The sequence below is a fragment of the Lithobates pipiens genome, unplaced genomic scaffold (assembly GCF_037356315.1).
Source record: "Lithobates pipiens isolate NorthernLeopardFrog02 unplaced genomic scaffold, aLitPip1_a1.2 Scaffold_27, whole genome shotgun sequence".
NCBI lineage: Eukaryota > Metazoa > Chordata > Amphibia > Anura > Ranidae > Lithobates > Lithobates pipiens.
In genome coordinates this window covers 218833632-218846932 of record NW_027507788.1, presented here as the reverse complement: position 1 = coordinate 218846932, position 13301 = coordinate 218833632, and the positions used below count along the sequence as shown (strand labels likewise).

The window sequence follows — 13301 nt, the reverse complement described above, 5'->3', positions numbered from 1 at the left end:
CGCTGCAGGACAGAGATGATATTTGCTCTTTAAAAATTAAGATTTAGATCAAATCTGCCCCCCCCCCCCCACTTTGAACCGCTTAGTGTTGCGGTGGAGCGCCATGCACCATAAATTACAGTATTTTTAACTTATAATATCAGAATGGTTGCAGGAAAAAAAAAAAAAAAACTTTTTGTTCTGCTTTTAATTTGACAACAAAGCCTCCCCTCTGACCTATTACTGGAACTGTTGGGTGTTTCCAGTCGGCTTTCTAATGTGTCTGCAGCAAACCACATGAAGGCTTTTGTGTCGGCAACGCCTGTTTACAAGTAATTTACTTTCAGGGCCGAACTGCTTTCCATTATCAACAACTGAGAGAGTTACAGAATGAATCAGCATCTGTACAATCTCCGAGCTCCCGCCATTCACTGGACAGGAAATATCGATCGCTCCCATCTCCCCACGAAGAGTCCATTCCTTATCAATAATGAAATGTGATAAAAGTGCGGCTACACCTAAAACTGAGACCTCCATGTAGTGTGGGGAGTGCAAAGTTTCATCATCCGCCGCCTTATTAAAGCTGAACCCAGGGAAAGAACCCCCCCCCTTATAATCCGGCTACCCTTTTGTTAAAGCCGTTGGAATTATTATTTTTTTTTAAATTAACAGGTTATACTGACCTGCTCTGTGTAATTGTGCAGAGAGGCCCCAAACCTCCACTTCTTGGCTCCTCCTCTCCACCAAGTGCCCCCATAAAATCCGCTTTCTATGGGGGCACTCGTGTGGGCTCACTGTCTGGGGTGATTGACTCAGAGACACCCCCCCCCCCCCCACAATTCTGTGTCGCTGGCTTTGGGAGCCATTGGCTTCAGTAAAACCAGCGGGACATGGAAGGGAGGGAAGAGAAGAGCTGCAGACGTGTACAGCGCTGGATCCAATGAGGGATCAGGTAAGTAAAGAGGGGTGAGGTACGATGCTGATGCCTTAAATAGTTTTTACTTTAATGTAAGGAATGCACTTCACTACTTTACCTAGTAATTGCGCGGTCATGCAACACTGTACCCAAACAGGTGAACTCCTACGTAGGTCACGCACGCATATGTAAACATTGTTTGTACCACACATGTGAGGTATCACCGCAAATTTTAGAGCAAGAGCAATAATTCTAGGAATAAACCTCCTGTGTGACTCAAAACTGATAACCTGTAAAGAAATTTTAAAGCGTCACCTATGGAGATTTTTAGACTTAGTTTGCTGTCATTCCACGAGCCTGCACAGTTTTAAAGCATGACATGTTGGGTATCTATTTACTCGGTGTAGCATCATCTTTTATATTGTACCAAAAGATTGAGATATATTTATTTATTTATTTTTGCATTTAAAATTCATTATAAAGTACATTTATTTCCCCCCAAAAAAAAAACCACTGCGCAAATAGTGTGACATAAAAAAATAAAAAACAATCACCACTTTAATTGTCTAGGGTCTCTACCAAAAAATAATAATAATAATTATATAATTATTATAAATACACACACATATATAATACACACATTTTTTTTTGTGTGTGTGTGTTTATAATAAATATATATATATATATATATATATATATTTATTTATTTGGGGGTTCCAAGTAATTTTCTGGCAAAAAAGAATACAGAAAGTGCCAGAAAAGTCCGGGTCTTCTGGTCCTGTGCAGGCTGCGGTTTGCATGCGCACGAGAGCGCATTCATTTGAATTGGCTGTCGTTCCCCCGTAACATGCAGGGAAGAAGTCCCTGCGCTATTTTTGAAATCGCATCCCGCACAGGAATCGAGGTCCCCAGTATGGGTGCGTTTTCCTGCAGACGCCGCGCTATTAGGATTAATGACACCCGCCCATGGGTCCAGCATTCTTCTGTGTGGGTGATTGCAGCTGCTAGTATTTGGGCAGGTCCCGCATTCCTCTGGGTGGTTGCAGCTGCCGGTATTTGGGCAGGTCCCGCATTCCTCTGGGTGGTTGCAGCTGCCGGTATTTGGGCGGGTCCCGCATTCCTCTGGGTGGTTGTGGCTGCCAGTATTTGGGCGGGTCCCGCATTCCTCTAGGTCAGTGTTGGCGAACCTTGGCACCACAGATGTTTTAGAACTACATTTCCCATGATGCTTGGGCACTCTGCAGTGTAGCTGAGCATCATGGGAAATGTAGTTCTGAAACATCTGGAGTGCCAAGGTTCGCCATCACTGTTCTAGGTGGTTGCGGCTGCCGGTATTTGGGCGGGTCCCGCATTCCTCTGGGTGGTTGCGGCTGCCGGTATTTGGGTGGGTCCCGCGTTCCTCTGGGTGGTTGCGGCTGCTGGTATTTGGGCGGGTCCTGCATTCCTCTGGGTGGTTGCGGCTGCCGGTATTTGGGCGGGTCCCGCATTCCTCTGGGTGGTTGCGGCTTCTGGTATTTGGGCGGGTCCCGCATTCCTCTGGGTGGTTGCGGCTTCCGGTATTTGTGCGAGTCCTGCATTCCTCTGGGTGGTTGCAGCTGCCGGTATTTGGGCGGGTCCCGCATTCCTCTGGGTGGTTGCGGCTGCCGGTATTTGGGCGGGTCCTGCATTCCTCTGGGTGGTTGCGGCTGCCGGTATCTGGGCGGGTCCTGCATTCCTCTGGGTGGTTGCGGCTGCCGGTATTTGGGCGGGTCCTGCATTCCTCTGGGTGGTTGCGGCTTCTGGTATTTGGGCGGGTCCCGCATTCCTCTGGGTGGTTGCGGCTTCCGGTATTTGGGCGAGTCCCGCATTCCTCTGGGTGGTTGCAGCTGCCGGTATTTGGGCGGGTCCCGCATTCCTCTGGGTGGTTGCGGCTGCTGGTATTTGGGCGGGTCCCGCGTTCCTCTAGGTCAGTGATGGCGAACCTTGGCACCCCAGATGTTTTGGAACTACATTTCCCATGATACTCATGCACTCTGCAGTGTAGTTGAGCATCATGGGAAATGTAGTTCCAAAACATCTGTGGTGCCAAGGTTCCCCATCACTGCTCTAGGTGGTTGCGGCTGCTGGTATTTGGGCGAGTCCCGCATTCCTCTGGGTGGTTGCGGCTGCCGGTATTTGGGCGAGTCCTGCATTCCTCTGGGTGGTTGCAGCTGCCGGTATTTGGGCGGGTCCCGCATTCCTCTGGGTGGTTGCGGCTGCTGGTATTTGGGCGGGTCCCTCGTTCCTCTAGGTCAGTGATGGCGAACCTTGGCACCCCAGATGTTTTGGAACTACATTTCCCATGATACTCATGCACTCTGCAGTGTAGTTGAGCATCATGGGAAATGTAGTTCCAAAACATCTGTGGTGCCAAGGTTCCCCATCACTGCTCTAGGTGGTTGCGGCTGCTGGTATTTGGGCGAGTCCCGCATTCCTCTGGGTGGTTGCGGCTGCCGGTATTTGGGCGAGTCCTGCATTCCTCTGGGTGGTTGCAGCTGCCGGTATTTGGGCGGGTCCCGCAGCAGCACCACCCGCACAGATGTGAACCTAATCTTACAGAATACACAAGACCTTTTGATGGTAAACAGAACAAAATGTAGCGAGTAGAGAAGTTTGTTCCTCGTTATTTTTTGCAGACACATTGTTTTCTATCTTATGATTCTCACAGTCCATCATTTTCTTGTGTTTTTTTTTTTTTGTTTTTTTGTTTTTTTTTTTAGCAGGATTGAAGGGAGGAATGACCGTCACTAAAACCGGCATCCCGGGACCCAAGCAACGACCGTCCATCACCGGAAGTAAAATTCCAGCCCCGAGAGCTGGCCTCAATAAGACTACGAATAAACCGCAGCCCAAGCGATGACCGGGGGGGTCACCGATTCACCCCTTCATCCAAATTCAACCGATCCGACCCGAGAGACAGAAGGAAGCCACGGCGTTCCCATCGCCACTCACCGGAGATCGTGTTTTATCATTCACCTCTTATTAGGCTCACCAGATTGTGAGATTTATTTTAGATAATATTATTTTATAGTGTGTGAGATTAATTTATTCAGTGATGAGCAATAATCTAAAGTCTGTGTATAAAGAAGGGGCGGGGCTTCTCAAAGTGACCAATCAGATCCTTGCTTTCATTTTCTAACTTGTGGCACAAAATACAGGTGGATATCCACCCCCTTCCCCAAATGGAGATCCAGGCGAGAGGGACGGGGATACACAGAGATATATGATGAAAGTACCTGCTGCTCGGTCTGTCTTATGATTCACTTACAGCCTTGCCTAGCTTTGTAGAATTCCAGCCACAACCTAACTAGTCCTAAAACTGACACCCCCCCCCCCCCCCCCATCTCCTAATATCTATACTAATTAACTTGTGTAATATATAGATGTATATACTCCAGTCACATGATCCCCTGTGTCGGCCAGCAGCGGCTGCAGGGGAGAGGAGGGAGCACCGACAATTAATGGGATCTGGAAGCCAATGGGCAATGTAGCCTCTCCCTCTGCATTATCAGCCATTTTTGAGGGCTCTCTCCTCTCCCCTGCAGCCGCTGCTGACTGACACAGGGGACTCATTTTCAGCATGCTCTGGTCTAGTCATGTGTCCCCCCATCCCTGTGTCAGTCAGCAGCTGACAACAGCTGGTAATGCCTGGAGAATGGTGACTTCATCTGTAAGCTCCCTTGTCCAATCCACTGTCGATACTCTCCCCCTGCAGCTGCTGCTGACTGACGTAGGTTGTCATGTGACTGGACTTAATTTGAGTCCCCTGTGTCAGCCAAGAGCGACTGCAGGGGAGAGGAGAGAGCGCTGGCAAAGCCAGGGAGCAGTGACATCACCCATAGGCTCCCATATACCGTCGGTTGTTGGTGCTCCCTCCTCTCCCCTGCAGCCGCTGGTAACACCCGGGATCATGTGACCAGACTGGAGTGGCCTGAAATGGCTAAATATGAACATCTTTCCTACACTGGTTAGTCAGCATAGTTTGTTTAGGAGGAGGAGATTATTAACGTTAGTTGGGTTGGAATTCCAATTTAAATTGATAACAATTATACCGCAGATGAATTAAAGGGGTGCTCCGTGTCCTAAACAACAAGAAAGGGGGAGAGTACCCTACATCCCTCTAGAAAACTGCAGAGAGACTTCTGCCCCCCCCCCCCCCTTCCAATCCCACACCCCACTCCGCCACCCCATCCCCTTACCACCCTACGAATCTTAAAGTGATGTAAGTGCTGAGCGCTGACCACAAGAATATGATTCAGGTATTGATTTTTATGTTTTTACTGCAATTCCATCTTTCACCAACATGTGGCACTACTGATACAATAGTTTTATTATTTTATTTTTTTGGATCTCCACCCTAAGAAAATGTGTGACATTTGTATGGGGGGGGGCTCTAAATCTACTCAGAGGGATCAATACATTGGGGCTGATTTAATGAACACAAAGTGATTGTAACATTGTGTAGAGTGAATGTTACGTTGTGAATGTTCAGTTGGTAAATAATGTGAAGCCGCCTTCATTGTGAATTCCCCGTCATGTTCGTGGCAAACAAAACAAAACAGGACTTTTGGTTTTGGACTTTTTCACCTGAACAGATAATTACAGGAAACGCGGCTTCTCTCTATTTAGTAAGTGGACGTTCACGTTGCCAAAAATAATATGTCTCTATTGGTCGATAAATGGGTCCCCGTTGTGTTTTCCCTCCAATGCTGAACAATCGCCAACCGCAGAGCGGCCGCCGGGTGAAATCAATAGACATGTGCACTGCCAAAAAATTTGTTCGTTTTCAGGTTTTTTTGTTTTTTGTTTTTTTTTTTTCGTTTCATTCGTTCCGATCGAAATTCGTTATTTCGGATCAATTCAGAAACGCTGAGAATCCGAAAATAAGAATAAAAATCCGAAAATTCAAAAGAACAAAAATCCGAAAATACCTATTAAATTCTAGGTATTGGAATCTCCTTTCAGATTAGGCTGTTAGTGAACGTAACGAATACGAATTTATCTGACGTTACGAATTATCGGAAATAACAAATGGAGTGCAACGAATGACTAATAATAATCACATTTTTTTTTATTTATTATTAATTTGTTACATTCCATTCGTTTAGAATATGGTATTCCTTGATTCGGATAATTCGTATTCATTATGTTCGCTAACAGCGAAATTTTAATGGAAATTCCATTTTTTTTTAATTCTGACTCGGTTTGCAAGTGCTGTCTCGCAAAACGAGCAGAATTCAAGCTAATGGGTGGTGTAGTACCGCATTTGGTCAGAGGTGCGAGGGGGGGGGGGGGGCCCGGGACACTCGGAACGGTTCGGAGCCGCTCAGAAATACTCGTAAGGACTCGGAAATACTCTGTTTCCCGAGCCTTTCCGACTTCAGCCGAGTATTTCCGAGACTCTCCGGCGCCCCCCCCCCTACTCTGGCCACATACGGTATTGCATGTAATAGAAGTCAATGCGGAACGAATTCTTTTCGTTTCCACTGAATTCTATGGGGGAAACTCGCTTTGATAAGCGAGTGCTTTGGATTACAAGCATTCTCCTGGAACGGATTATGCTTGTAATCCAAGGTTCCACTGTATTGGTTAGTTGTTGTTTCAGTTTTTCAAATTTTCGGGTTTCTGAATTTTTGCATCTTCGAATTTCCAAATTTTCAGATTTTCGAAAAAAAAAATTGTTAAACTTGTTTTCGTTTTTTGAATATTTCCGAATTAATGAATTGAATTTTATCGAAAAAAAAAAAAAAAAAGAATTTGGAACTAAGTGAATTGCACATTTCTCGTGGTCGAGACCGCCATGTTTTATATTTCCCACGGCCACAAAGATTTTACACGCAATTTCTGATATTATTATTAATGTTTAACATTAGAAAACAGAAATGCCGTTCTTCACCTTTTTACGATCGCCTTCTGATTGGCCATATTCCCGGAGTACATCGTCATTTATTGCTGTAATGTATGTGGTGGTCACAGGCGTTTTTATTTTTTTATTTATTTTTTCTTGACAATAGCACTGAAGTTATTAAAGCCCCGGGACAGGATTGGTTGATTGATTATAAGTCCAAGATGCCGGTCTGCAGGGGCTGTAGACTTCTCTCTATTCACACATAATTACATAGAAGAGCAGCAAACACAAGCATAGCTATACTAGGCTCTATAATACTGTAATTCCACTGCGTGATCAATGCTAAAATATGCTTCTTCACCTCCAAAAGCAATGCTAAAATAGACTACACTCCGCATGCAGTGCTTTAGTATACTGGGGGAACAGGGACTCACCTGGCTCCATGTTACCACGAAACGCGTTGACTCCATTTACTTGTTGCTATTATCAATAAATGTCTTCTACCTTGCTTTTAAACTTCTATCTTTTTGGACATCAGGCGCTCCTTTCTACTCGCCTTTCTAAGTCTTCATGTAGAATAGTCAGGGCCACTGTTTGAAATCATGGGGCCCCATTTAACCTTCCTGATAGGGCCCGTGGTGCAGTAAAACTGTGCTGCTGACTTTATCCCTCTACACCCTGAAAATGAAAAAAAAAAAAAAGTCACACCACCTGGGCCCCTCTGTTGACCTGATGGGGCCCAGAGAAATGTAATGGTGCTATAGTATACTGGGGGAACAGGGAGTCCCCTGGCTCGGTGGTCCCACGAAACGCGTTGACTCGATGCACTTGTTGCCATTTTCTAACTTACCTTTCAACTTCTATCTTATTGGACATCAGGCGCTACTTTCTACTCGCCTTTTTAAGTCCTACATGTTGAACAGTCGCTATTTGAAATCATGGGGCCCCATTCAGCCTTCCTGTCAGGGCCCCTCCAACCCCACCTACACCCCCCCACCCCGGGGTCAGCGAAACGGCACCGCTGATTTTATTCCCCTACGCAAAAATGGAAATAAAAAAGTCACGCCTTCTGGGCCCTTCTGTTGGCCTGACGGGGCCCACGGATATGTAATTTAACCAGTCCTTTTTTTCATCTTTCCATCTGTTAAATCTTCTGCTCTTGCTGTTGTTTTAACTTTGGATAGTAAAACATTTTTTTTCTTGACAGTAAATCCCTTATACAGCCCACTTCCTGTTTCCTGTCTGGTCATTTAGTCTAGGATTATGACATCATGCACAGCTCTCTCTCTCTCTCACTCACTGTTGATAGTTTGCCAGGAAGCGAGGAGGAATGAGTCATAAGAGGGCCAATGAGAGCGGCAGAGCTGGAGGTGTGTCTGTGTAAATCCAGGAAGTGAACAGGCAGCAGCTTCAGCTGCCCACAGTTAAAATGATTACAATTAGACTCAGTGGAGGGAGATTTCTGTTGCATATTTGGCAAGTACAGAATCACAGTATATATAAAATAATATGCAAAGTGGTTGGAGGGAAGCTTCAGAATGGCAAATATGTTTTTTTTTTTTTTACTACAAATTATGTGAGCAGACTGCAGTTCATCTTTAAAGCGGCATTCCACTCAGAAATGGAACTTCCACTTATCCGATCCCCCCCCCCCCCGGTGCCACATTTGGCACCATTCAGGGGGAGGGGGGGTGTCAAATCCAGGTTTTTGCTCCCATTTCCGGGTAGAGATCTTTGGCGGCGGATGACGCAATGCCCGGGCCCAGTACAACAATAACAGTTGTGTACTACCTTATCACCAGCCCTGAGAATGGCCCCAAGGAGGTACCCAAATGAAGCAACCCTAAAACGGGCTCATTGCCACCATCCTTAAATTTGGGCAGAAACCGCTGGAAGGGATTTCTTTCTACTCGCCCACATTATCATCCACTCGCAACCAGTGACTGCATAAGTCAGTCCACCATGGTCTCCAACTCCAACAAGTTACCAGAGGAGTATGGAGGAAGGTGCGTACTCTCGGGGGGGATGTTGGTGCGAACTCCCTCGGGATGGTGGATTCGGTGCTTACTCTTGGGGGGGTGGGGGGTTGGAGGTTGGTGTGCACTCTCGGGGGGTTGGTGCTTGCGGGGTTTGGTGCGTACTCTTGGGGGGGGGGGGTTGGTGCTCGCGGGGGTTGGTGCATACCCTCAAAGGGGTTGGTGCATGCTCATTTGGTACGTTCTCGCGGGGGTTGGTGCATACTCTCAGGTGGGGGGGGGGGGTTAGTGCGTACTCTAGGGTGGTTGGTGGGTACTCTCAGGGGGTTGGTGCGTACTCTCAGGGGGTTGGTGCGTACTCTCAGGGGGTTGGTGCGTACTCTCAGGGGGTTGGTGCGTACTCTCAGGGGGTTGGTGGGTACTCTCAGGGGGTTGGTGGGTACTCTCAGGGGGTTGGTGGGTACTCTCAGGGGGTTGGTGGGTACTCTCAGGGGGTTGGTGCGTACTCTCGGGAGGGGGGGTGTTGGTTGGGTACTCTCAGGGGGTTGGTGGGTACTCTCAGGGGGTTGGTGGGTACTCTCAGGGGGTTGGTGGGTACTCTCAGGGGGTTGGTGCGTACTCTCAGGGGGTTGGTGCGTACTCTCGGGGGTTGGTGTGTAGGCCATGACAGCAATGTTTGTGATCCTTTGAGTTGACCAATGTGGGAATATATCTGTGATTGTCCATCTAGAAGCAATATCCCTTGCATACCCCAAGGCGCCCCCCCCCCCCCCCTCCGGGTTTCCATACCCCCAGTAGGAATGTACAAAGAATAGGTCATAGGAGATGAGGGGATAATGTCTGTGGATTTGGGACCGTCCAGTGCTGGAGGTCTTCTACCAGAAGAGGTCATTCTATAACCCTGTTGTGGGTTCAGTAACCCATACATCACTTATAACACTGAAAGCCTCCCGTACAATAGGGGGAGACACTCTGTTTGTTTCATTTTAATTCCCGCCCCAGAGGAATTACACAACCTGATTGGCTCTTACAAGCTCGTAGTTTTTACTGTGCGGAATGTTTTATGGCACTGTACACCAGGCACCGATTAGCATAGCCCTTTATTTTATTTATATTGTATTTATTTGATTTTAAAGTTGTTAAAAAATAAAAATAAAAAAAAAGCCATTTTCCATGATGATCAGACCCGAGCAGATAAATGTATTCTGATGGATATTGGCGTACGAAGCTATCATGATAACTTGTCCTCCATCTATCCTCATTCTCTCTCCTCCTGTGTGGGACAGTCTTGGTACGGCCCGGGGACATTTCAGCTCTTATTTTCCTGCTGCCGGGACCCCTTGTGGTAGTCGGAATGCCCCTTGTGGTAGTCGGAATTCCTCAGTCCTCTAAAAAAGGTAATTGGTGTTGTGTTTCCGGCTTTGGCAAGTGGCATTGGGCCTGCAGCTATTTAAACAGCATCAAATGGAAAGTCAACCAATCACAACTCTAGGAACCCCCGCAAACTCTAGAACAGCCTTTCCCAACCTATTTACCACAGGGGAACTCCTAAAAAAAATTAATAATTCAGTCTTGGGGGCTCGTACTAGAACCAATTCATTGGGGGTCAATGGGGAAAATGTCTTATATTGGTGACTAGTAGGAAGAATGGCCACCTTTACGAACAGTTAAAATTATAATTGGGGTCATGCTGCTGGCGTGGGTCCTGGCACCATCAATTAGAAGGTAGGCATGTGCACTGCTGAAAATTTATTTTTTGGGTTGTTTTTTTTTTGTTTTTCATTTTTTGTTTTTTCGTTTTTTAAGGTCATTATGATCACGATTCGTAAATTTGAAAATTAAAATGGAAAAATTCAAAAGAATAACTAATAATAACTATGAAATGATAGGTATTGCAATTTCCTTTCAAATTTGGCTGTTAGTGAACGTAACGTAATCCGAAATAACGCATGCCGCATCTAAACAAATGGAACAGAACAAATTAGTAATAAAATGTTTTTATTATTATTTATTATTATTATGAATTTGTTTCACTCCATTCATTTAGATGCAGCATTTGTTATTTCGGATAATTCGTAAATTCGTATTCGTTACGTTCACTTACAGCTAAATTTGAAAGGAAATTCCAATACCTATAATTTTAATAGTTATTCCGATTTTTCTAATTTTCAGGTTTTTGTTTTTATTTTTGGGGTTTTTGTTCTTATATTCCGGTTTTACATTACATAACTAGGTCGAAAAAAAGACACAAGTCCATCAAGTCCAACCTATGTGTGTGATTATTTTTATTCTTATTTTAGATTTTTGCATTTCCGAATTTTTCGATTTTCCCACATTATTAGTTATTTGAGATTTTCTGATTTTCCTTAAACGGGTTTTCGTTAATTCTGATATTTCCGAATTAACGAATTTGGAACTGAACTAATTGCACATGTCTATTAGAAGGATGATCGACAACAGGTAAAGGAACCCCCCCCCCCTGTAATCTCTGGAGGAGCACTCGGATTCCATGGTTCATTGGTTGAGAATGGCTGCCCTAGAAGGTCTAAACCAACCTGGTTATTGCAATCGGTGATTTAGAGTCAGCAACATCCTTTGCTTTTATCAACCTGTAGTGACAGCCATGATGGTTTTCCCATCAGACACTTAATAGATGAGACCAGATACTTCTGAAAAAACGTTACGTTGAGTTGGCCGTTGTCTTCCAATATGTCTTGGATAGTCCAATCGTGATTTATCCCTTAATGCTGGACTCTGTGCCCGTCCACCTGGGGGGTTTTGGGTGACCCCGTCCACCTGGGGGGTTTTGGGCAGGGGCGGACTGACCATTGGGCTACTAGGGCACTGCCCGAGGGCCCCATGCCACTAGGGGGCCCCATCAGGGTTGCCAGCCTCAGTAAAACCAGGGACAGTATGTAAATCCTGAGATTATAGCTTCCCCACCTCTCCAGTACCTTCTCAGCCAATAGAAACATGTCTGTGTGTACTGTGTGATTGTATACTGTGTGTGTGTGTTTGTGTATACTGTGTGGCCCCATTATCTCTGATTGCCCGGGGGCCCCATAATCTCCTATTGCCCGGGGGCCCCATGAGTTGTCAGTCCACCCCTGGTTTTGGGTGACCCCCATCCACCTGGGGGGTTTTGGGTGACCCCATCCACCTGGGGGGTTTTGGGTGACCCCATCCACCTGGGGGGTTTTGGGTGACCCCAGTCCACCTGGGGGGTTTTGGGTGACCCCAGTCCACCTGGGGGGTTTTGGGTGACCCCAGTCCACCTGGGGGGTTTTGGGTGACCCCAGTCCACCTGGGGGGTTTTGGGTGACCCCAGTCCACCTGGGGGGTTTTGGGTGACCCCATCCACCTGGGGGGTTTTGGGTGACCCCATCCACCTGGGGGGTTTTGGGTGACCCCATCCACCTGGGGGGTTTTGGGTGACCCCATCCACCTGGGGGGTTTTGGGTGACCCCATCCACCTGGGGGGTTTTGGGTGACCCCATCCACCTGGAGGGTTTTGGGTGACCCCATCCACCTGGAGGGTTTTGGGTGACCCCATCCACCTGGAGGGTTTTGGGTGACCCCAGTCCACCTGGAGGGTTTTGGGTGACCCCAGTCCACCTTTTTGTGGGTCCCAGCCCCCTCCTCTTACATTCTCCATTATATAAAAAGAAATATGACCCAGAATGGAGAGTGGGACCCTCATGGTGGTCACAGCAAGAACTGCAGATTACTCTTCTCACCAATAGATTTCCTGAGAGATTGAGGAAACTGGAAGGCAGTTGAACCCGCCATTATCCACCAAATACTGAAATCTCAATTTTGGGTGGACTGATACCTTATAAATGATTCCAGAGGACCGCATCCTTGAATCCCGTTTACTGGAATGTCACCACTTCCCAGTGTGGACTGTACAAGTACTAGAAGCTGTATAGTGGGATAGTCCCGAGGATCTTGGGTAATTGAACTAAAAAACTGGTAGCCGACCATTGATCACATAATCCAATTCTGGAAGCACCCCTCCTCCTTGCAGAGTCCTTTATAAATGCTGCTTTCAGGACGTCCACCAATCATTTCATTTGCATGGCTTTGGTTTAGAACATTTCTGTGTGTGCTCTGATGTAATATATATATTGCATGTAAGCAAATGTAAATTCATTATAAAATAAACCTCTATTTTTAAAGAAAGAATTGTATTGTCATCGCTTGGTAGCACACCGCAAAGTCTCATTCTCGATGATCAGACTGCAACATTGGACATTTGTAGAAAGTTACAAGGTGAGAGGTTGCAGCAGGGGCTGATCTGTGTCAGATGTTTGTGAACACAGCCAAGAATTGCACAGGCAGGGTTTAACACCTTCCTGCCTGGCCTATAGTAAAATGACGGCCAGGCAGGACATTCGCCGCTCTGGCTAGATGTCCTATGATGTCCTCCCCAGAATCTGCCCCGCACACGCGCCCTGGACACGGTGGATCAGTGTACCAGCCCACTGCCAGTACCATGTGATCACTGTCACCAATCACAGCAGATCACATGACAATTGTACACAACGGATGACTTCCGGTCCTT

At 46.5% G+C, this 13301-nt stretch overlaps 1 protein-coding gene across 3 annotated transcripts in view; it reads left to right on the top strand.

Annotated features, from left to right (window-relative positions):
* Positions 1 to 12922, top strand: part of CEP104 (centrosomal protein 104) — a 138636-nt gene extending 125714 nt beyond the window's left edge. For 2 of the 3 annotated variants that reach the window (XM_077458275.1, XM_077458277.1), the window contains exon 22: positions 3634 to 12922. In XM_077458275.1, the coding sequence (XP_077314401.1) occupies positions 3634 to 3773 (140 nt within the window). In that variant the 3' untranslated portion in view covers positions 3774 to 12922. The remainder of the gene's footprint in view (positions 1 to 3633) is intronic. The other variant, XM_077458276.1, reaches the window with a different exon arrangement.
* Positions 12923 to 13301: the final 379 nt, after the last annotated feature.